The 22,785-nt window shown below is 46.3% G+C and overlaps 1 protein-coding gene across 1 annotated transcript in view; it reads right to left on the reverse strand.

Moving 5' to 3' along the window:
* ELP3 (elongator acetyltransferase complex subunit 3) overlaps window positions 1–22,785 on the reverse strand; it is a 95,734-nt gene that overhangs the window by 12,614 nt on the left and 60,335 nt on the right. Inside the window, exons 11-14 of the mRNA XM_065631645.1 lie at window positions 21,800–21,890; window positions 18,065–18,130; window positions 12,511–12,738; window positions 10,381–10,462 (exon numbers count right to left, since the gene is read on the reverse strand). Coding sequence (XP_065487717.1) covers window positions 10,381–10,462; window positions 12,511–12,738; window positions 18,065–18,130; window positions 21,800–21,890 — 467 coding nt within the window. The remainder of the gene's footprint in view (window positions 1–10,380; window positions 10,463–12,510; window positions 12,739–18,064; window positions 18,131–21,799; window positions 21,891–22,785) is intronic.

Consider the following 22,785-nt stretch of genomic DNA (forward strand, 5'->3'; position numbering starts at 1 on the left):
GACAGCTGGATACCTTCAACTCCTCTGCTGTGAATAAAGGGAATACTCTGTGGTAGCCCCATCTTATCATAGAATCGCAGAATGTCCTCAGTTGGAAGGGACCCACAAGCATCATCGAGTCCAACTCCTGTCCCTTCGTCGTACAAGAAACTCAGGTTATGGAGGTGAAATAAATAAGCCATGTACTGTCACTGCTAAATGTCATTGGTAATGAAACCACCAACCTCTGCTGTGTCCGTAGAAAGTGAAGTTGGAGGCAGCGACTGTTCTCTGCGCATGCCAGTGCTGTAAAGTTTGGAGGAAAGTGAAGACGTGTGAAGGGCACAGAGCAGTGGTGGACAGTACAGCTGGGGTTTGGGGACGGTAACGTGGAAAATCCACACATAAAGCCAGTGGATATCCCTGAGACAGGAGGAGACACATCCTTTAAAAAAACCCAAACCAACAAGAGCAGTAATGTTACACACTGAGTCAAAGCAAGACATTTTGGGGCCAAGACAGGATGTCAGTTTAGCACGACCCCAACACTTCTCACCAAGAGGAGCAAGAGATTCAGGGCTTAGAATAATTTTGGTTGGAAGACACCCTCAAGATCATTGAGTCCAACCATTCCCCCAGCCCCGGCACTGTCCCATGTCCCTGAGAACCTCATCTCCGTCTGTCCAACCCCTCCAGGGATGGTGACTCCAGCACTGCCCTGGGCAGCCTGTTCCAATGCCCCACAGCCCTTTGGGGAAGAAATTGTTCCCCACATCCAACCTCAGCCTCCCCTGGCGCAACTCGAGGCCGTTTCCTCTGGTCCTGGCGCTTGTTCCTGGGGAGCAGAGCCCGACCCCCCCTGGCTCCAAGCTCCTTTCAGGCAGGTCAGAGACCAGAAGGTCTCCCCTCAGCTCCTGTTCTCCAGCTGAACCCCCAGCTCCCTCAGCCGCTCCCATCACACTTGTGCTCCAGCCCCTTCCCCAGCTCCGTCCCCTTCTCTCAACTCGCTCCAGCACCTCAAGGGGTGTCATGAGGGCCCAGAACTGCCCCCAGGATTGGAGGTTTGGCCTCCCCAGTGCCCAGCACAGGACGGTCACTGCCCTGGGCCTGCTGGCCACACCAGTGCTGGTCCCAGCCAGGATGCTGGTGGCCTCTTGGCCACCTGGGCACACGCTGGCTCCTGTTCAGCCGCTGCCACCAACACCCCCAGGTCCTTTTCCACCGGACACTTTCCAGCCGCTCTTCCCTGAGCCTGGAGCGTTCATGGGGTTGTTGTGACCCACGTGCAGGACCCGGCACTTGGCCTTGTTGAACCCCAGACTTTGCAAGGAGCTCACAAAGCAGAACAGCCCAGAGCCTGGCCAGGGATGACAGCAGCACCAAGCAGATCCCCTTGCTGGCTCCGCTCTGGGCTGTGACACTTTTCCCTCCCTGGACGAGCACCCAGGGCTTTGGCTGGTGGTGCCGGGCGCTTCCAGGGCCACCAAGTCCTTTTTAGCAACCTGGAACGTGTGTGTGGTTCTGCCACACTCACCCATTTGTACCTTCTGTCTCAGCAGCCCTGCTCATTCCAGCCTCTCTCCGCATTTCCTAGATCTCTATAATAGATGACACATGCATTGAAAGAACAGAAACATTTCAGATGGGAACTTTCCCAGAACTGCACCTGCATACACATAATTTAGCTCACAAAGATTATTTTTAACAGGAAGCCGGAAAATATTTCTGCCACGTGTTTTTCAGGATCATATGTAACTGCTAAAAGAGAAAGGTATCTGCATTGTAATTTCATTGCTCAGGTGCTTCAAGTAATTGTAAAACACTGGCCTCAATCTCTCCGGTCATTGTATTGCTAAAGATAATCACCCAAATCGGAGGACAACATCAGTACAATCGAGTTGCTGCTTAGAGGAAACACAACAGACCCACAACATGTGAATATTTTTAAGCACATCCCAGCAGGAGCTTTATGCTTCTGTCATTTCAGAGGGGGAGGACCCAGGACTTCTAATATTTCAGAACTGATTGTACGTTACATTTCACATACTCCTCCCTGGTGCCGTTTTAAGGGAACAATTTGAAGTACTTGCTACAGGATTAGGGTCAGAAGGGGCTAATTATCAGATGCCAAGCAGTAAAGTCAAACCAATGGCAAATGAACCCTCAAGGGGACAAGAGGAAAGGTTTGAACGGATTGTCCTTTATCCACCTTCACCTAAACCCAGCGATTCCTCCTCCCAAACCTCACAGAAAGGGATGGGGAGAGAAGTTTATCAGTTGTTGCAGGCAGCCAGACTGGAAAAGCAGAAAAATCAGACACAGAGACACCCTCTCTGACTCTAGAAGTCCTTGGGCAACAAATGCCTAGAGGCTGAGAAGACGTCTGCATCCTTACTCGACTTTTACTCCTTTCCCCGGGACTCCCAGCATTGGCAGAAATGATAAATTCACCCAACCCGTTGCAGCCTACTTGTGTTCTTCAGGCAAAGTCTGAAGCAAATACGCTGCAAGAAACAAGAGGCACGAGGCTGCATTGTAATTATCTCGTGGGAGGAACACGGGGACATTTATTTGTCCCAAATCCTCCTCTGGACGCTGTGCAGTTGCTGACAAAACCCTCGTATTGCCGGAGTCTCCGTGTGCGACTGATCGGCACCGACTCCCAAAAGGGACCCCGGCAAGTGCCGACACCTCGAGACCACAAAACAGGAGATACGGCCTCAAAATAGAGCTCACAACAATCCCACCCCAAATAGAAACAGATAAAGGTGCCTAAATCGAATGGTAAGAGGACGGGAAGGGAAAACTTCGTTAGGGGTTGGAGCAGCATCATCACACCAAAAGGAGAGAAAACTCTGAATACAGAATTCGAGCATCGGTTATTGCCAAAAAGAAGCGGCGATAAATTCAGCAAAGCTTATGAGCCCATCCACTGGCCTCAACCACCAAGGGTTTTTACATTTTTGGTGCCTTGTGGACATCAGAGGAGTAACATGTTCTAAATTGTTTTAGTGTAACTTACGTTCGTGGGGGCTTTCTTTTTGAAAGGGAATAAACATGCAAATTCAAAGCAGGTATAACTAAAAGAGAAAAAAAAAAAAGAAAACACAAAACCAACAAAAGGCAAAGAAAACATACATGCAATTACAAATGCTGGAAAATGGAAAAACAGACATTTCAGATCAGACCTCCCCAGAGCTCTGAATAATGGAGTGATGCCTCCAGGGTCTACCATTCAGCTACCCAAGCCTGCATACTAATACACTGCTCACATCAGAAGAGTAGAAAGGCACCACTCATGCAGAAAATTACCTTAAATGAGCAACGACTTCATGATAAACAAGCCACTCGGCTTTTTTACTTTGCTCTTTGGGTTCGGTGTGGGGGGCACCTCCTCCCTAGTGTGAAGGAGCAGACGGCGCAACTCGGGTTCTGCGCAAAAATCTCGCGAACGGGCGGCAAAACCATGTGAGTATTTAATTCTGGTTGGTTTAGTCAAACGTCCAGATGTGAGGTTGTGTCTCTGGGGGGAAGGACGTACCTTGCGATCCCAAACATCCAGGCTCCAAAGCATCCAGGGTCGCAAGCATCCAAGCTTTAAACAGAGCAGCGAATCCGCGCAGTGGCAACACCAGAGGTAGAAACCAGCGTATTTATGGCCGATACCATTTCCCACCCCATCCGTACCCTCATTTCCCCGTGTGCCGCCACAATCCCAACCGCCCTTCCCAAAACCTGCCTTGCGAACGCTCAGCTCCCCTTCCAAACGCACTCCTGGTGCGTTTGTCACCGACTCCACAGTCGATTAAATGCCGTTCTCCCACCGGGCCTCTCCCAATGGAGTGATATTTAACTATATACACCACGAGGCAGCTGCCGTGCAGCCACGCTCGCCTTGGGCATCATTCCCCGGTTCATCGCCCGTGATGATTCCTGCGTGCCCGATGCCGCGGACCTCAGATTTTCCTTTGTTTGAGTGTAACCTTGCGTGGTTTTACGTACCATCGTTGCAATTCTGCTAAATCCTGCCGCATCTTTTTCCTTTTCTGGCTGTAAATTCAACAACCCCAAGAGCCAAGAGACTTACCATCAGAAGACAGGTTCAGCTGAACCTGTTTACTCCAAGAGCTGGGAGAACAAAATGCTTCGGAAAGAATCTGCTGGGAAACTCTGAATTTTTATTTTTTTCCCTAGGAGTGCAAACTAGCGCGCTCTGAAGCAGCACATTAATTTGGTTTGGATGTGCTTTTAAAGGAAAATCCGCTCACCGTTTCATTAATATCTGCCCCGCTTCGGGTAGGATGATGCCAAACGCTGCTCAGATCAGCTGGGCCAGACTGGTAAGCCAGGGAGGAGTCTTAGTCTTTCAATTACAGCCTTTAGAGACCAACAAAGCGCACCGGAGATAAGCCTGCCTTAAGCCAGATGTAATTCTCAGCTTAAGCAGCGGTTGCAAAGCTGGGCTGCCAGTGCACATCAGATTTGGGTTACGAACATGACAAAGATGAAACCCACAACTCAACGGACTCGGCGCTCAAAGCTTCGACTAAGAACGAGCTTTAAGGCCATAACCCCTGGCGCAGCCTTGAAAAGGAGGATTATGGCTCGCGGGCAGCGTAAGAACAGCGCCAGCCAGAGACGAAGAATCCTGTGAAAGAAAACGATATTTATTTTTTAAATCCCTGAAAACTGCCGTTGCCCACAGCTCTGATTCAACTCTACTTGTACTGCTGTGTATTATAAGTCACTAGGACGGAAATCACCTTCGTTTCGTCATTAATCCGGCTTCTAAGTACTTCCTACTCAATCGAATTTCAGAATCTGTGGGGTTTTTTTTAGTTGGTTGGGTTTTATAAACTTGGAGATAGTTTGGGTTGAGACTGGGGAAAGGGCTGTTGAGGAAGGAAGAAGCCCAAAGGAGTAAATCCCCAAACATTCAACTCCACTAGATTTTGTGTAGGGTTTATTTTACCAGTTTTTCCTCTAGGTAAAGCTCCTGGAGATGGAGACCACACAAAATCCTTAACAAATTAAGGTAGGTCCCCACTTTCCACAACACGCTCACCTGGGACAGGTGGATGTCTCTGGTCTGTGTTACGCAGGAGTTACGGTCACGTTATCAAAATATATCTTACAAAGATCCGTATATTAAAAAAAAGCTTCCTACCAAACACCATGCAGAATTCCAGCTTTCGCAGAAGCGTCCTTGCTTAAGGACACCAATATTCCTGTTCACGCCTGCGCCGAAACTCCAGTTATTATAGTATCAAGCCTGTTTTCAAAGCTGTTACACTATTAAACCTTCAAAATTGAAATTCATTACGAACTGGAGGATTGTACATGGCAGCTATTCCACAGCACCAATCCCCTCGTACGGGTTTATCCTTCGCTTCTTCCAAATCCCCCTAATTTTTTTTTTTTTTTTTCTGAAGGCCATCAATCTGAAGCAGACAAACATCAGAGAGACAACTCATTAACGTTCCCATATTTCCACTTACCTCGGGCCACTTCTTTTCTTATTAATAGCTTAGTAAGATTGGCATTTCTAAAAATAACCAACCGGCGCTGGAAGGAAAACCCCAGGGAGCCCCCCAGACCTCATCAATCCTCCCAGCACCACCTTGGAGTCTCGTCCTAAGGTCTCCCGAGTAAAGCCCGGCACTTGGCAATCTCCGAATCAGCCCATGAATCAACATCCAATATGAATTACGAGACGCTGATTACTCAAGTGATTTATTACTTCTAGGGTGACCAAAAGGCTGTTTACACAGGGAAATTAGGATACTTTACAGTGCTGTTGAATGTGCCCTGAAAGTTTAGCTCTGATTTATATGCCGGCTGAGTTTTTCTCCCCTTAATGTTCTTCATCGCAGGTGAAATTAATGCCGCTGTGATGCCTCGGGGCGAATCTCGGAGTCAGTCCCAGCTGGGGATGGAGGGATGGAGAGCAGCCCCCAGGAGAAGGACTTGGGGTGCTGGGGGTGAAAAATTGGGCATGAGCCAACAACGTGCAGCTGCAGCCCAGAATAATCACCCGTGTCCTGGGCTGCGTCCCCAGCAGCGTGAGCAGCAGGTTTGGGGGGATCCTGCCCCTCTGCTCCGCTCTGGTGAGACCCCCCTGCAGGGCTGGGCCAGCTCTGGGTCCTCAGCACAGGACACACATGGACCTGCTGGAGAGGGGCCAGAGGAGCCCCAGAAATGACCCGAGGCTGGAACAGCTCTGCTGGGAGGACAGGCTGAGAGAGCTGGGGGGTTCAGCTGGAGAACAGAAGCTCCGGGGAGACCTTAGGGCGGCCTTTCTGGACTTAAAGGGGGCCCATCAGAAAGATGGGGACAGACTTCTGAGCAGGGCCTGTTGTGATAGGACAAGGGGTGATGGTTTGAAACTAAAGGAGGGAGATTCAGGCCAGACATGAGGAAGAAATTGTTTGTGCTGAGGGTGGTGAGAGCCTGGCCCAGGTTGGCCAGAGAGGTGGTGGCTGAACCATCCCTGGAGACATCCCAGGCCAGGCTGGACGGGGCCCTGAGCAACCTGAGCTGGTGCAGATGTCCCTGCTCATGGCAGGGGGGGCACTGGGGGAGCTGGGAAGGTCCCTTCAACTCAAAGCATCCTGTGATTCTAAGTTCTGAACCTCTGTTTTCTTCCCAGTTGCAAAAGGCGAAGGCAAGAGCAGCACGGTTTCCTAAAACACATGAGCCGGCGCTCAAGCAGCACCAACAGCCTGGGAGATGAGTCACCGACGATAATCAACCATTTTCTCTCTGGTGGAGACCACAGAAAACAGGCTGTGTTAGTTTAATGTCTATTCACAGCCTTGCGATTGTGGATTCCTGGCTGCTGCAGTGAGCTTAGGGGAAAGACATTGGGATCAATCACCCCGACCTGATTATCATGGTCCTCCTGATCTTAATCAGGGGGCAATCATCGATTACTCACTTGTTGCCCATTTACATGTTTGTAGCAAGTGATTTTACGGTACAGCCTGACAGAGAATATAGAAACGCGAACAGTTCACAGGGAGATACGCCACTGACTCACCGCTGAGGGGGAAGGAGCTTTAACCTCCTCAAAGCAAGAAACGGGCAAGTCCAAGACACGACACCTGACCTAACGAAGGGGCCATCGGCATCTGAAATAATGTTTAATTAAGAGTATTGACCAGCTTACACGTGGGAAGGAAACAAGCAGAGGCAGAGGGGAAAAGATTATGCCTGAAGTTCTCCAGGGAGTCTGGACAAAAGGAAAATTGGCTCTGGCAGCCGACAGGCTTTGCCATGGAGAAAAGAGGTTTCTAATCAGCGAGGCTGTCAGGGACACAGCCTGAGATGTCAGGAAATGGCGAATACTACCTTGATCAGGACGGGCAGCAAATCAGCTGGACAGGAGAGAGGCGTTTCTAATGGAACCCCGCTAAAAGCAGATTAGTCATACGGTGGGTTTTTTTCTTTCCTGTTTTTCATAACCACTTGTACTGTATTGCCTGTTTTGGATGTCGTCCAGGCACACTTTTATCTGAATTTACCTTAGTCTGGCTCGAGTTAAACGCATTTTCAAACCGAGGGTGTGGCGAATGATCAGCCAGAGACTCCTGGACCCCTCCAGACTCATCTGGCTCCCCAAATTCACTCCCTGAAGGGTGTGTGAGCCCCCCCCCATCAGCTAGAGATGGACGTCTGGCCTCACACATCTGGAGAGACAGGAATATCTCCAGTGGCCAACAGTGCAAAGCAAAGCTCTGCCATACAGCAGGTTACGGGGGGCACCATAATTTTGGGGTCTCTAGGAACTGGGTGGTCCTAAAACAACCAGTATGAGATGTCCCTGTTCAGTGCCAGGGTAGGGAACAGACAGAGGTGATCACAGAACCATCGGATGGTTTGAGTTGGAAGAGACTTTTAAAGATCTCCTTGTCCAACCCCCTCCGTCACGATGGCTGCTGCTAATTTCTAAGCAGAGCTGCTAATTCAGGCCAGACATGAGGGAGAAATTGTTTGCGCTGAGGGTGGCGAGAGCCTGGCCCAGGTTGGCCAGAGAGGTGGTGGATGAAGCATCCCTGGAGACATCCCAGGCCAGGCTGGACGGGGCTCTGAGCAACCTGAGCTGGTGCAGATGTCCCTGCTCATGGCAGGGGGGGCACTGGGGGAGCTGGGAAGGTCCCTCCAACCCAAACCATTCTCTGTTTCTATGAATTTCTAACCAGAACTGCTCATTTCTAACCAGAGCCAAACTTGAACTGATCTTAGGGATGAGCCCTAGCCCTTAGCCAATAATAAAAACCCTTTGTGCTCTCCTATCTTAAAAATGCATGTATTTCTTTTTGAAGAAATCAAAGAGAGCATTTGCTAATTAGATGTAACTTTCCTAGAGATTGTTAGAGTACAGAAATTCAACCGCCCACTCTGTTACTTCACTACCAGGAGCCCTGAGGAGGTTTCAGCCCCGACAGACATCAGTGAGGACCAGGGACCCTAGTGCTGATGTAGCCACTGAGTGCAAGACTGCAAAATACTGTTGAAGAAAGGACCCTGCTAAACAAAACACCGCAACGAAGCGTTCCGAAAAACCACGCAGTACTAATGAGATGGAGTCCTGCGAGAGATCTTCAAAGCAGATCTCCCTTACACACTTCTCTCTAGAAAGCAGTCAAAATTTTGCAATATGTTGGAGACTTAACCTTGCAGTGGGTTCCCAGATTAAAAAAGTCTATTTTGAAAGCAAAATTAAGCTCCTCTTCCAATGGAGAAAGAACTTCTGGCTGCGTTTTTATTTCAGATAAAACCTACAGGAGAAGTGAAATTCAAGTGGTAACATCTCCAAGGAAACAGCAGGAAAACTTGTGCTCTTTGCAGATGCTGTAGTATCCTGTATTTAAAGACAAATTGTACCATATTGTACTTTGCACTTGGGGGAAAAAAAAAATAAAAATTGCAGACAAGGTCTTAGTTGGATGCCACAAATGGTCCATGCAGCAAAACAGACTTCGGGCACTTGATCTCGATGCAAAGCAGATATTCTTCACATCAGCTTGCTAAAATACAGCTAAAATTAGTAACACGAACGCTTTCACAAATAATTTTTTAGTAATTGCTGTATGTTTTCTGTCCTTCTCAAAAGAAGTGTTCTTTAGCACGGAGGAATCGCAACGGCCTCTCTCCACACGTCCCAAGCCACAAAGCTACCAGCAAAACCAAACCAAACCATTTTCCCTTTTGCCTCTTTTTCTTTACCGAGCAGTGACGCGGTTACGGACGTTTCTTCACCGTATGAAATTCCCAGTTCGAATCGGCACCCACGCAGCAGCAATGGGGAAACAGGACCCACACATGTCTTAAGTGAACAAGAAATATCAAAACCAGAGAACGTAGTCTTATTTTAAAGCTACTGCCTGCACGCTGTCCCCACTCGCGCTCCGGCCCTTGTCGCGCGTGTTCATCGACACTTTGGTTTTTTAACATCCAGGGACACGACACAGCTGGAAACACACGAAGAAGCTTTTTGCTTGAGCACTCAAGCAGCTTGGACTAAAGTTGTAGTTTCCTGCTTTTGTGTTTTGATTTTTTACCAATGGGACAGCAGCAGATGATGATGGTTTTTTTTTTAAAGGTCTATATTACAGCTATTCGGTTTAAATTCCCCAGCATATATGAATTTTATGCCAACAAGAGTTCCTCTTCCCATACATTCTTCCAGCTTGTAGAATATCACAGAATCATTTTGGTTGGAAAAGACCTTTAAGATCGAGTCCAACCGTTAACCTCACACCGCCAACTCCACCTCTACATAACCTATATGCCTCTGAAAGCTTTCTATAGCTACCATAACCGCTAATATAAGATAAATTAAGACACAAAGGCAGTCCCGACTTTGACCTCACACCCAGGCAATGAATTGATGCCGCTCTTAGTCACAACGCCTTGAAAATGAAATAAAGGAAAAGGCTGCAGCTCTTTCTTGTATAGCTCCCTCCTTCGTGATAAAGCTTAATGTCTCCTAAAAGCACATCTGTCCACCCTAATGACGGTATTTGCAGGAAGGCTCTAAAACGGGGACCGGCAATTTTCTATCCTCGTCATCTCTGGAAAGCAGCCCCGGACAATAAGAACCCGCGACGGGGCTGGAAATCGCAGCGTTTGGAGGAGGAGGACGCCCACGGTCATTCTGTCCGTCTGCTCCGGCACGGACAGCAGGACATTTCCCCGCGGCGTGTCCTCAGAACGCCGCTTGCAATAATAGCATCGTCCGGACAAAGCCGCGACGGAACGGTACGAAGAAGCGTCTGCTGATGCTCGTTGTCTACCTGATATGAATGTTCACAGCAGTGGTGTTGGCTGCAGCGGGTTGATTTTCGGATTAAGAGAGATATATATATATATAAAAATAATAGAGATAAAGCGAGGTACCTGAAATTACAGCAATTTTCCATGACCCATGCTCCTCCTTGGCTATTCTTTCTGCTTCCTCCATTAGTAACATACCAAATCCCTACAATGGGAGAAATAACAGGGAAAAAAAAATATAAGTTCTGTAAAAATAGAAAGCATAAGCAAGGTCAGAATGCAAGCGCTAGTACAGTTCCAAAAGACTCATATTTTTGCCACAGGAATGACCAAAGGTGAGGAATGACCACTGCTTGAGGTGACCTAACACTAAGCTTTACAGCGGAGCGTCGACGGGGGTTTTATTGTGATTGTGAAATTATTCATGGGCAGTTCTGGTGTCCGGCTGCTTCTCAACACCAGGAACAGAATGGAGTTAAATCTGTTGATGTATTAAGTTGGTAGGTAACCTGTAATTCCTGGTGAGGTAACCAATCCTAAAAAACAACCTCCCACTCAACGGCCGCCTTACTAGACCCGGCTCTCCTAAGCTCGGCTCATGACACAGGAGACGCCCAATCCAAAAGAATCGCAGAAGAACACGTTAATATTCTGGACTAGATCCATGTCTCTATTTACATTCGGAAATCTTGCACAGCAGAAGAGCTGCCGCAATCACAATAATGCTTCAAAATAAGGGAATAGCCTTTCCACTCTATTTAACAACTTTGTTGTCCCATATATCTGGGAATAATGGATTGGATTAATTCACTCCTAACATTAGGATGCAGGACTTATACTCGGCTCTTTGTTCATCTGTTTTCCTGACAAGACGTACAAAATTGGGCTGTGGCGACGCTGAAGCAGATGCGATTCAATTCTAGAAAACATTTAACACTTACAGGCATTTTTAAATAACACACAGAACTCTTCACTCTAAAATGTCCTTCTAATCAGAAATTGCCCCCACAACTGTGAAGAACACTCTCTGATTAACCTCTTGAACACTGACTATTCCAAATGAACATGAGTGCATCGTATGCCATGAAATTTCAATTTTCAGCCTATTTTAGTGTTTGTAGCTGGCTACTTTCAATTGATTTTCTTTCTCTCTTTTTTGTTTTTGTATTTTTTTTTAAATCCTTGGGATGACCACTTTTCCCTTCCTAAATTTTTATTTTATTTTTTTTACCCCCCCCAGCCACTGCCTTACGGTCACACATCATCACCGTCTAGCCAAACTGCATCTTAATGCATATATTCAGGGAAAGATTAATAAATACAAGGGAGTTAATTTGAAACATCGGCCCGGAGCACTTCTGGCAAAGAGAAGAAACTGATTGGTTGTTTTTTTTTTTTTTTAAAAAAGCTCAGTTTAAAGGTTCAAAACCTACTGGGGCAAAATTTAATTCCCGTTCTTGCTCACCGCAAGCCACAGCACGTTCCATGCAGCAGAAGGATAATGTGCCATTTTCGTACAAATCACTGCAAGGAATCAGAACCGTGGCTTTCCACTCAATTCTTCACACACTTTAAGATATATATGAAATGGCTTCACAAGTGTGTCTGAAGCAAAAAACCTGTCAGACCCAACTAAGACACTTCACTCGGGTGTCTCACTAAATCACTTGAACTGATACACGTCGCAGAACCGAAGCTGGATTTCTTGTTTTTGTAGGAAGAGCACGTTCAATAAACCTTCCTTTGAAAGAAAACTGGGTAGTGCCGAATAAAATCTCGCCTTCCCACATGTAATTATTTCAGAGGTGAAATTCGTCTCTCGAACAAGATCCACTTTAAGAGGAAATAAAAAGAAACAATGGATATATCTCCTTTGTTTCGTTTTCAGTCGGTTTGCAGCGAAGTCTGATGCACCATACAGGAGATCAAAGGAAAGATGCTTCGTGCTCGAAAGGCAAATTAGCACCAGCAGATGCGAGCTCGTATTGTACGGGCACGAAGCAACGCTGACAGCATTGACTGGCCTTTTTTAATCTCAGATAACACATGATCATGCCAGCAAAAAACTCAGGAGCAGCACAATTTCAGGAGGTGAAACGCGAAAAGTGGCTCAAATTCAGCTCTGTTTCTATTGCAGCGGGCTATTCAAAGCAACTGAATGAATCTCAGGTGTTAAATGAATTTTTTCTCCAATGATATGGGGGGAAAGGGTGCAAGAAAGAGGCACAGATGCAAAATAAAGATGCCTCGTACCTGGTGCTGGAATTTGGAAGGATCCCGGCTGCTCACGGGGACGACGCTCCCGTACACGTGGAGTTCGCGGACGATGGAAACTCCTCCTTTCAGCTCCGGTCTGAACGACTCCTCGGAACATTTCCGCAGGCGCAGGAGGCCAACAAGAATGTCCTGCTCCGGGTCTTCGTAGGACAGGAAGGTCTCCCAGCCACCATTAGCCACATAATCTCTTCGGACTAATTCGATCTGGGCAAAGAGAGGAAGCGGTGATGAATACGAAGAGGAAAAGAGAAAAGGGAAAAAACTCCTTTAAAAATATTGAAGTGACACGTTGAACAGACCAAAAGCAATTTCATGGGTGCATAAACTATTATGATGCAGGGAAAACACGAAGTGCTTTCTTAAAGGCCAATTTAATTCTAGATGGATTTTAGCAGCGCTGGGTAAGAACCGCTGTTACCACAGTCACATTAAAGATAAAACATGCGCCTATTTAATAGATATGTATTTGCCAATGGGACAGAACTGCTCTTCTGTCCCTATTTATGAGCTTTCAAGAAGGGCTGCTAACCCTTGTGGCTACCTCTTTGTAAATCAGAAACCTCAAACCTCTGTTTCTTGAGTTACTTGAGTTTCATAATCACTGCAAAGCGATGGAGGCAGCAACTCTCGCCACTAACCAAGGGACTTGCTCTAATTGAAAATTCAGCTCCAGTTACAAACTTGTTAATGTAGAATGAGCAGTTTTGCATCTGCCTTCACTAAATCTGCATTTAGGTCCATTTCTCTACCGCTTTGCCAACGGAATGGCTTGAGATGTCTACAGAACACGGGTCTTCCAAGCAGCACTCAACTTCTTCATTAATTACTGATTAGCTCCTTCCAGCACCGCACAGGATCTACCTACACGAGCAAACTGTGCCATGTAACAGGAGTGGATCTGGAAGAGCTGTTGGTGAGCGAGTATTGCATTACGTGTGCTTTACAGAATCAGCAGGAAGCATTTTCTTATTCAGATTGTACCAAAGACACCAAAACCAGGCAGAAAATTACCCTGAGAAGTGACAGCAACAACATATTCCTTGCCTCAAATCCAATTTTTGATAACGATCTAGACAAAGGCAGCTCTGAAGATCAGGACAAGCAGAAGGGAAAAGTGAAGCGAGAGCTGGCCAGCTGTGGAGGATACAATAAAGACCACGTTTGGGTAGAAGAAATTATGTCTGCAGAGCACCTAGAAGCTATAAAGAGCAACTGGTGGATAAGAAAGCACAAAGAAGAAAAAACCCAGGTTTGAATTGATATGGTATAGCTCAAATAGCCGCCCATCTTGCTGTAGGGACTCAACAGAGGAGCGTTAGCAACAGTTTGCAATATTGAGAGCCTGGTGACACCATAATATAGAATTATACAATGGTTTGGGTTGAAGGGACCTTCCCAGCTCCCCCAGTGCCCCCCCTGCCATGAGCAGGGACATCTGCACCAGCTCAGGTTGCTCAGAGCCCCGTCCAGCCTGGCCTGGGATGTCTCCAGGGATGGTTCAGCCACCACCTCTCTGGCCAACCTGGGCCAGGCTCTCGCCACCCTCGGCGCAGACCGTTTATTTCTAAAAAATACGTTGGGAGGTTTTCAGTAGAGACTAGTCCTGGTCTCAGTCCCATGAGCTGGGCACCCATCGCCAGCTGGGGTGCCTTACGTGCGCTCCTGGAAGGCGCTTTTTAGATCAACCCCAAAGGAATCACATTTCTGTGCTCCTGATGCTTTCGAAGTGGGGAATGACCGGAGGATTTGCTTCAAAAGCACCCCCTGATCTGAACCAAAACCACCACACGGGTACAACCTGCCATCATTTTAAGAGACTCCTTTAACTTCAGGAATTCAAACGCGAAGGGCAAGTGTCAGTGGACGCCCCGTGCACCAGCATTTCTAACATTCACACCCAGTATAGGACTGATTCCTACGTATACCCTACCGTGCTCTCCCCGGTCCCACTACACTAAAGCAAAGCACCTCAGTATTTTTTCTGCAAATCCTCTAATACCCAGAAACCCATGAATTAAAGATTTGTTTACGGCAGCCGTACGGGATCCTGTCGCCTGCCTGCTCTCCTCCACGGTGAAGCTCGGGTGAACTCAGCTCACAATTAAATCCCTCGCTGCCTACAGAAGCTCATTTGGACGCTGACGTGCGGCTCGCGGGGTGAAGCGCCGTGTCTGCCCATGTGCCACATTCTCCGTGAGCACAACTCCAGCCTGCGTGTCGGGACGGCTGACACGCGCCCATCCAGAGCTGCCGTTTGCAACGTAACACCGCTGGCAAAAGGGAAAGGCGGAGGAAAAGAAAAGAGCACGAGGTTTTTAAAATACCCAGATTCTGCAGGTCGTTTTCCAAGTGGAAAAGCAGAAAATATTATTAAATGCTGCTGTACTAAGTGTTCGAAATGGTAAGATTGGAGAACTTCTGGTTTCTCCCGAGGACAAACCAAAATGAGTGGAAAACGTGGCTTCGTTGCTCGTCCTCCAGCAGGGACTAGATGTCCCGTTGTGCCCACATCCAGTCCAAAAGCCACTTGCAGAACAAAAGATGCAAGACCAGGAACCTTCATCAGAAGGTTTTATATTGTGTGCTTTTCTATAGCATCATAGGCATGGACCAGACAAGCTGAGCAGCTCAGAAAAGCCCCAACTGGATCGAGCTTTTTGCTCTCCCTTGGGTGCAGAGAGTCCTGGGATAGATGAATCCCCTCAAGGGGTTTGCAGGGACTCTTGAGACGTACAAAACATTTTTCTTCTGGTCTAAACATGGGCAAATCCAGCCCGAATCCCCTCCCGGTCGGTGGGTGCACAGCGACGTGCGGCTGCCGTCCCCAGCGTCGGTCCCGTCTCCACAAACCATCCCGTGCGCTGGGATGATCCACCTCACCAGGGTGATCACCATTTCACCTGCAATCCTATTAAATGTCTGTTTTAAACTTACTTAGACAAACAAAAGGGGAAACCCAGTTGTAGATTACACTCTTAACCGAAAGCAGCTACTCCCGGCTTATAAAAATCTGCGTTATTCCTACTAAGGCTCTACATCGAGATCATTATCTTAATACAAAACTCCACATTTTGCTTGTACATTTTATGCTGTTTAACACTAATACAGGTTCTTACTTGTAACAGAACTGTTGTTGCCCCTCGCCTTTCAAAAACCATCAATCTCTTTACAGCAACAACTCGCTAAAGTGTTTTTAAGGTTATTACGTAGAGCTGTGTAGCCTTAACCATTCTGAGAGCAACAAAATACCTACGGAGAAACGCCACTAATTGAAAAGGCGGCTTAGAGACAGCTACAGGCAAGTAAGCTACTTCAAATTGATTTTAAAAAAAAAATACACTTTTTTGAAGCAGACACACCATCACCATTGTAAAAATACACACGGCCCACTGATGCCTAAATAAAAAGAAGTTGCAAAAAGTGTAACTAATTACAGCAAGCGATTAATTTATTTTAGATGTGACATGATAGCCTCTCTTATCAAGAGGATGCGTTGTTTACTTCGGAAGCCAAGAAAAACATCATACCTTGTAATTAGTCCAAAGTGCATGAAAAATTATACCATCTTCGGAATATTTCTCTTGCTCGCTGTCATGATAAATTTTGCTGCGACTACATAATGACATCCTCCTGCCACTCAGACACATGAGTTTAACAAAGGGAATTTTCAACAGAACGTTGCTTTGAAAACCCTGTGATAAGCTATTTGCTAACTACTCAATACATTTACAATTTAAATTAGATGAGCGCTGCTGACAACAGACATCTTGGGAAGATATTTCATGAAATGACCACAGATCAGATAAGAGGAGCAGAGCACAAAGGCTGCACGGCCTGTGTACAAACGAGTCTGTACAGCCTCAGTTCTTGCAGAAATCTGCTAAGAACAAGATCATTTATTTGGGATGGTTATATATTTATGTATGTCATACCCAGTTAAACTACTGTTATGCAGGATGGGAAGAGTTGCACTCCATCTGAATTCACCGAACGGCAGGAGAAAAACAGAATACGGCTCCTGGTAATCTCTGATTTGCAAAGTGAGAACATCTTTCATAGAATCATTTTGGTTGGAAAAGACCCTCAAGATCATCGAGTCGAACCGTTGACCCACCCCTGGCACTGCCCCATGTCCTGAGAACCTCATCTCCGTCTGTCCAACCCCTCCAGGGATGGTGACTCCAGCACTGCCCTGGGCAGCCTGTTCCAATGCTTCACAACCCTTCCCATGAAGAAATTTTTCCTAATATCCGATCTGAATCTTCCCTGGCGCAACTTGAGGCCTTTTCCTCTCGTCCTGGCGCTTGTTCCTTGGGAGAAAAGACCAACACCTTCCTTTCATGTGGTTGTAGTGAGCGAGAAGGTCTCCCCTTGCTAAGCTCAGAGAATATTAATTCTACTTTAATTCTGGCACCAAACTCAGAGCCTCTTTGAAACCTAAATAATCAAAGCGCAAGCAAGAGGACCTCTGTTAGGAATCTCCCCCTGTGCTGCCACAGAAAGCCTAAGCCCAGTTTAGTGTTGACATTTAAAACCCACTGCACAGAACAAGAGAAAGGAATGTAGGTGTGATTCTGACCCATCTTTCTGCCTAGGCTGGCAGTATCTTCTGCTTGCCATGAAGAATTCTGCTTGGAATGCAAAGGCAATATATGATGGATAAACTCCAGACTCATTTCAGTCCCTCTTTAATGCCAGCAAAGGAACAGGAAGAAAATACCTCCAGGGCGTGATTTATATGTATAGTAAAATGGATCAGACCCTGTGTGAACTTAAAAAATGCATTTCCTCAGGTGCCATGGAGCTCCTGAGCGCTTTCTGGAAGGACCGGTCCCTCCTTGTGACTACAGTGAACGGGAGGATTAGTTTCCTAAACTGGATGCTTGAAGTTCAGCAGTGAACCTTTTCCTTTCTATAAAATAAGAAGAGCAATCCTTTGTAGACTGCTTCAAGATTTCAAGAACCAAAACCACAACGCATGCGTCATATGCTAAACGGATCTACTCTCATATATACATATATACAGGGTGTTTCAAGAAGATGGACCCAGTTTCAAAGATATAGTGATTTCAAATTGAGTCCATCTTTTTGAAACACCCCGTACACATATGTGCAGAAGCGTATTTATACACTTACAGTTTGCCTATATGAACATGCACATCCACAAAAAAAGGCAGTAAACTCATCTTGCTTCCTCTTCACCATGCACACACAGTATTATTCGTATTTTCTAAATCCCGATTTGTAATGAGGAGGGAGAAAAGGGAAGGCAGCTATTTTGTTATAGCGGTGCAAATACCAAAATAACTGCTGGCTGCAGTCAGTTTATTGAACACGGTGGTCCATAAATTTCAACATGTGACTGTGCTCAAACAAAAGACATCCAGAGCTGCGGCGAAAATAAATGGAAAATTGGATCCATCTACAAAGGCAGGACATGCAACAAATGGGTCCCAACGCCTCCGCACCAAACACACGTTACAAATCGTGTCTGAAACGAGCTCCAAGATAAAAAAAAGACAAATCTTACCTGATATGGTCTCACTTTATGGTGAATTTCTTGAATTCCAACCTCTCTTGTTCTTACATCACGACACTGGGAAAAGAAAGGGAGGGGGAAAAAATTACATAGGAGAAAAACATTAAGCTCTAGAGATTTCCAGCCACCAAACTAAAATGAAATAGCATGAAGTTGCACAGATTAATTTCAAATGGGTAGACTTCAAAATAAAAGTGCTCACCGATCCATCCCTAATATACCTCAGAAAGAGGTCTTAGTGCTAAATGGAAAGACATGCTGGCAAAAATCAATTCACTAAGCAACCATTATGGCTCATGAGGAAACATACACTTTGATTCACAAACAACAGGGTATGGAGGCAAAGTCAACGTACAGAAAAAAAATAAGAGGGGGAAAAAAAAATGCTTTGGCCTAATCCATTTTTACCCTGGATTGGGAAGGTCTAACGTTGGTGAAATCTATGCCAAGGCATCTGAGAGTCCTTAAACAGCCAGTTTTTGAACCTCAGCAATCCTTGTTTTTAAATAAGAACAGTTGCAGAAGCCCGACCCGAATATCAGAAAGTAAAGCTAATGTTGATCTGGCATCCACTGAGCACCACTGAGGCTTGGGACCAATGGTGCAGAATACAAAGGCAGCCAAAATAGATCTTCCTTCCTCAGAAATCAGAGAAGAAGAGATGAGGCTCCAAGCTCAGTGCTCGAGAGGTGGGTTATAACTTGCGTAAACTTCTGTGCTTCTCAAAGCCAATGGAAGTTGAGTAATTTGGCCCCCACTCGCATCAGCAAACAGCTGCGATAGTATAAACTTCTACCATTGGAGACGACATGTATTCACACCTTAGTGGGTTTAGTGGAAAGTCCAGTCCAAGCTTAACCCAACTTCGGTGAACAAAGTGCAGCCACAATAGTTTTACCCAAAGCAGATAAGTTGCAAATGCTCATTCCATTCCAGAAGGCAAGAAGATAATCCCCACCAATAGGCTAAAAATGCTTTAACAGCAACAACATCTATCTGCCCACGTATTTCCAAAAGCCAGACTTTTAGACAGGGAAAGAATGAGGGTGTTGGTCTCTTCTCCCCAGGAACAAGCGCCAGGACCAGAGGAAACGGCCTCAAGTTGTGCCAGGGGAGGTTGAGGTTGGATGTGGGGAACAATTTCTTCCCCAAAGGGCTGTGGGGCACTGGAACAGGCTGCCCAGGGCAGTGCTGGAGTCACCATCCCTGGAGGGGTTTAAAAGATGCAGAGATGAGGTTTTTAGGGACATGGTTTAGTGGTGGACTTGGTGGTGTGATGTTAATGGTTGGACTCGATGATCTTAAAGGACTTTTCCAACCAAAATGATTCTATGAATGTGTGAAAATTCATTTCACACAGAAATTCAGAGCACCCAGAACGAGCACAGCTCTATCTCACGCCCTGTCCCCTTCTGAATGTTTTCAAATTCCATTATCAATATAAAGCAACAATCTCCCAAACAGCAGAAACGAGTGGGTTTGAGTTTGTTTTTTACAGTGGTCTACGGTAAAACCCGGATTCACTGTCGTACCAAGATTCTAGGTTAGACAAACTCTTCTCTGCTTTACAGTTTCCTAGCTACACAAATATCACACTAAAAGGCAGAGAAGTATCCACTCTTCATTCAAAACCCCAGAAATGCTGAAGGACAATGTATTTTGGGATGCTCCTTTAAAATCCTGTGTCCCAACTGCGTATCTCCCCTTGCGCTCAGTGGCTGGCAATCGCTGGCCAGCATCTGCTCCCTCCAGAAGAATTACTTTCCAGCTCCTAAAGGATAATTTCTTTCCAGCAACCAGAAACACGAGTCGCAGTGTTGGCAGGACTGATCCCCATCCCTCAAACGCGCTCCTCGCCACGCCATTCCCCAAAGACGAACGCCAGAACTGTCCACAAATATATGATTCCTACGAGTCCCTTCCTTGCCTTGGCCTTTTCTTCTCCTTTTCCAAGCTAAAAGACAAGAGGACAAAGCATATTTATAGGGTTTTTTTTTCTATGACACGAGAAGAACATGACAGTACCTTACATTTCAAGCCATATTGCGGCAGACCGGTTCCTCGTTCCACCAGCTGCAGCATTTCTGCCTCACTAAATTAAAATCTGTAATCATCTGCACAGCGGAGATATTTCCAGGTTTGGTTTTTTTTCTAAAAGCGACGACTCCCAGCCCGACAAGCCCTTTAATGGTTCAGCTCTGCCCTGACTGCCACGGAGCAGCTTCTCCAGCTGCTCTTGATCACGTTCAGATCAAATGATGTGGTTTTAGTATCAAACCCCAGGAAGAGTGCACTGGTAGCCCCAAAGAAATCAATTGAAAAGGCTCAGATGCATCACGGAGGTTGTCTCCCCTGCCTGGTTTTGAAGCGAAAAGTCAGCAGGAGGGATGGAAGCTCCTGTGGCTGGCGAAGGCGTCTGCCAAACCCTGGCTTGTTACCGGAGTAAGACTGGGAGGAATGATTTAAGGAGAAAGTCCGGGGCACCAGCTTAGGAGTGATTAACCAGCGTGGAAAGCCCAGCTGGAAGGATGACAGCCTGGAGTATGTTTTCTGATCTTTTGCGCTGCAGCTGCAAGATCCAGGTGAGATGGCAAAGGCAGTAAGGAGGTAGATGTAGCCTGGAGAACTATCCATGTTAAATATCAAAAATACAGGGCAGCGGCATAAATTGGTGTGAGACTACAGGGACACCAACAGCAGCCAAAGACTTTACTACTGCTGGATGCAGTGATGATGAGGCTCTTAGGGACATGGGTTAGTGCTGGCTTTAGGTTACGGTTGGACTTGATGATCTTAAGGATCTTTTCCAACCAAAATGATCTTATGAATGCCTTAAAAACTCTTTGGAAAAAGGCGAGCCAGAAAGAGAGAGCGCTAAATGACAATACAGATCCATGGAGGAGTTGTGGTGAGGATCTGCCCCTGCCTGAACAGCAGAGCAATTAAAGCCCTTTGGAAAAGCCTCAAGGAGCACAGGGTTTGCATGATATTTTGTCTGGGAAGCTGGACATCCCAAGAAAGGAAGAACTTGGCCATAACTTCACCAGAGGGCTTGCAAACTGTGGCTGATAATCGGGTTTCAGAGAGAGGTTCAAAGAGTGAGAAGTGTCAGAGGAAACTGTGGTGGGCACCGTGAATGCCGAACGCCACAGCGACCTTCTGAGAAAAATCAAGACTGGGTGTGCGTACCTCTTTGTGACTTCAAATATCAATGTAATTCCTCCCTCTCTCCACCCCCGCTCATATTTTTATTTGACCGTAGAAATATCAAGAATATTAAGTCTCATTTGTTTGTGCTGAAATCTCTCTTGCAAGATTTCTCTGGCCTCAGACTAAGAGCTTTTCTTCCAGTTGTTCAGTCAAGTAAGTGCGTGCGTGGGAAAAAGAAAAGACGGAGAATTTCTAATAGCATAAATTAAAAAGAAACCTCCCTGCATTCTCTCTGATTTAAGGGTTTCATTCTGTTAAAGGATGGAATATCACAAACTAGTTACCAAGTATCTTCAGTAAGTGAAAGTGCTAAACTAAAAATCAACCAAACAAACCCAGCTTTTCAGAAGCGTCGTCAACGTGCTTTTCAGTCATTAAAATGTTTTTTTGCAGCTAGTTTTAATCCAGCAGTAAATCTGGCTCGTCCCATGTCTTCTGGTCATTCTTTTCCTCTCTGCTACCGTGTGTAAAGTCACCAAGCAGCTCTCCCTCAATATTAATCGACAAATATATTACCTGCGTCCCGAGATCTTTCATCCTGGCCAGGGCGAGCTCGCGCAGGTTCCCGTGCTCCACTCCAGAGCTGACCAGCGGCATCGGGATATCTCTGCAGATAAGAGAGAAACAAAAACCTCAAACAACTGCATTAGCAGACAATACACCAAAAAGCACCATTACAGTCACCCAAGTCAAGAGTTCCAGGAGCAGACCACAGCATTTATCTGAATTACTGTTGTTTCACGTCTTTGGTTGAACAAGAAATAACACAGGCAAAAAAAAAGAGAAGAATTAAAAGCAGAAAAAAAGAAAAGGGAAAAAGCTACAGGTTTTATTTTGGTAAAATATGAAGACTAAAGTAGGCGCTTGCAATCCTGAGAAATAGGTTATAGTTTTGCTCTCAGTCTGTCACTTGGGAGTCTGGTAAAAAAAAAAAAGGATCATCCAGCGGAGCCTGAGTCCCGCCCAGGACTCCAGGTCAATGCTGTTCACGGTATCTGCTGCTGGAGACCAAAACTGGGGACCAGATTGTGTCTTTCTGCCGTCTCCAGGTTGAATGCCCATCAGGGAAAACTCATCAGAATTACAACATTTCGATACCGGGACGCCAGCTGCTTCAAAGCGAAAAAGTTCTGTTTAGCAAATGATTTGCAGCAAAGTGCAGCCAGAAAGTCTAGGGCATCAAAACAGGAATGTAAATCATGAGGCTGCACGTGGCAGAACTCCGTCCTGCAGTTCTCCGGGCGGGTATTAAATGAAATTTGAAAGCAAGAGCAGGTTTGGCCTCTCCGCTGCCTTCCAGGGCAGTTTGTCCCTCTGGACATCAAGCAAGCGGGACACCAACCCTTAGGGAAAGGAGGATTTCTGCATCACATCGAGCTGAAAAAGAAACGTGTGGATTATTGGCACATCCCACTCCACGCTCTCCTTCTACCTGACGCTGTACTGTATGGAGATTTCAAATGTTTCTCCTTCCCCCTGCTCAAAATCCACCCTGGCACCTC

The sequence above is a fragment of the Caloenas nicobarica genome, chromosome 3 (assembly GCF_036013445.1).
Source record: "Caloenas nicobarica isolate bCalNic1 chromosome 3, bCalNic1.hap1, whole genome shotgun sequence".
NCBI lineage: Eukaryota > Metazoa > Chordata > Aves > Columbiformes > Columbidae > Caloenas > Caloenas nicobarica.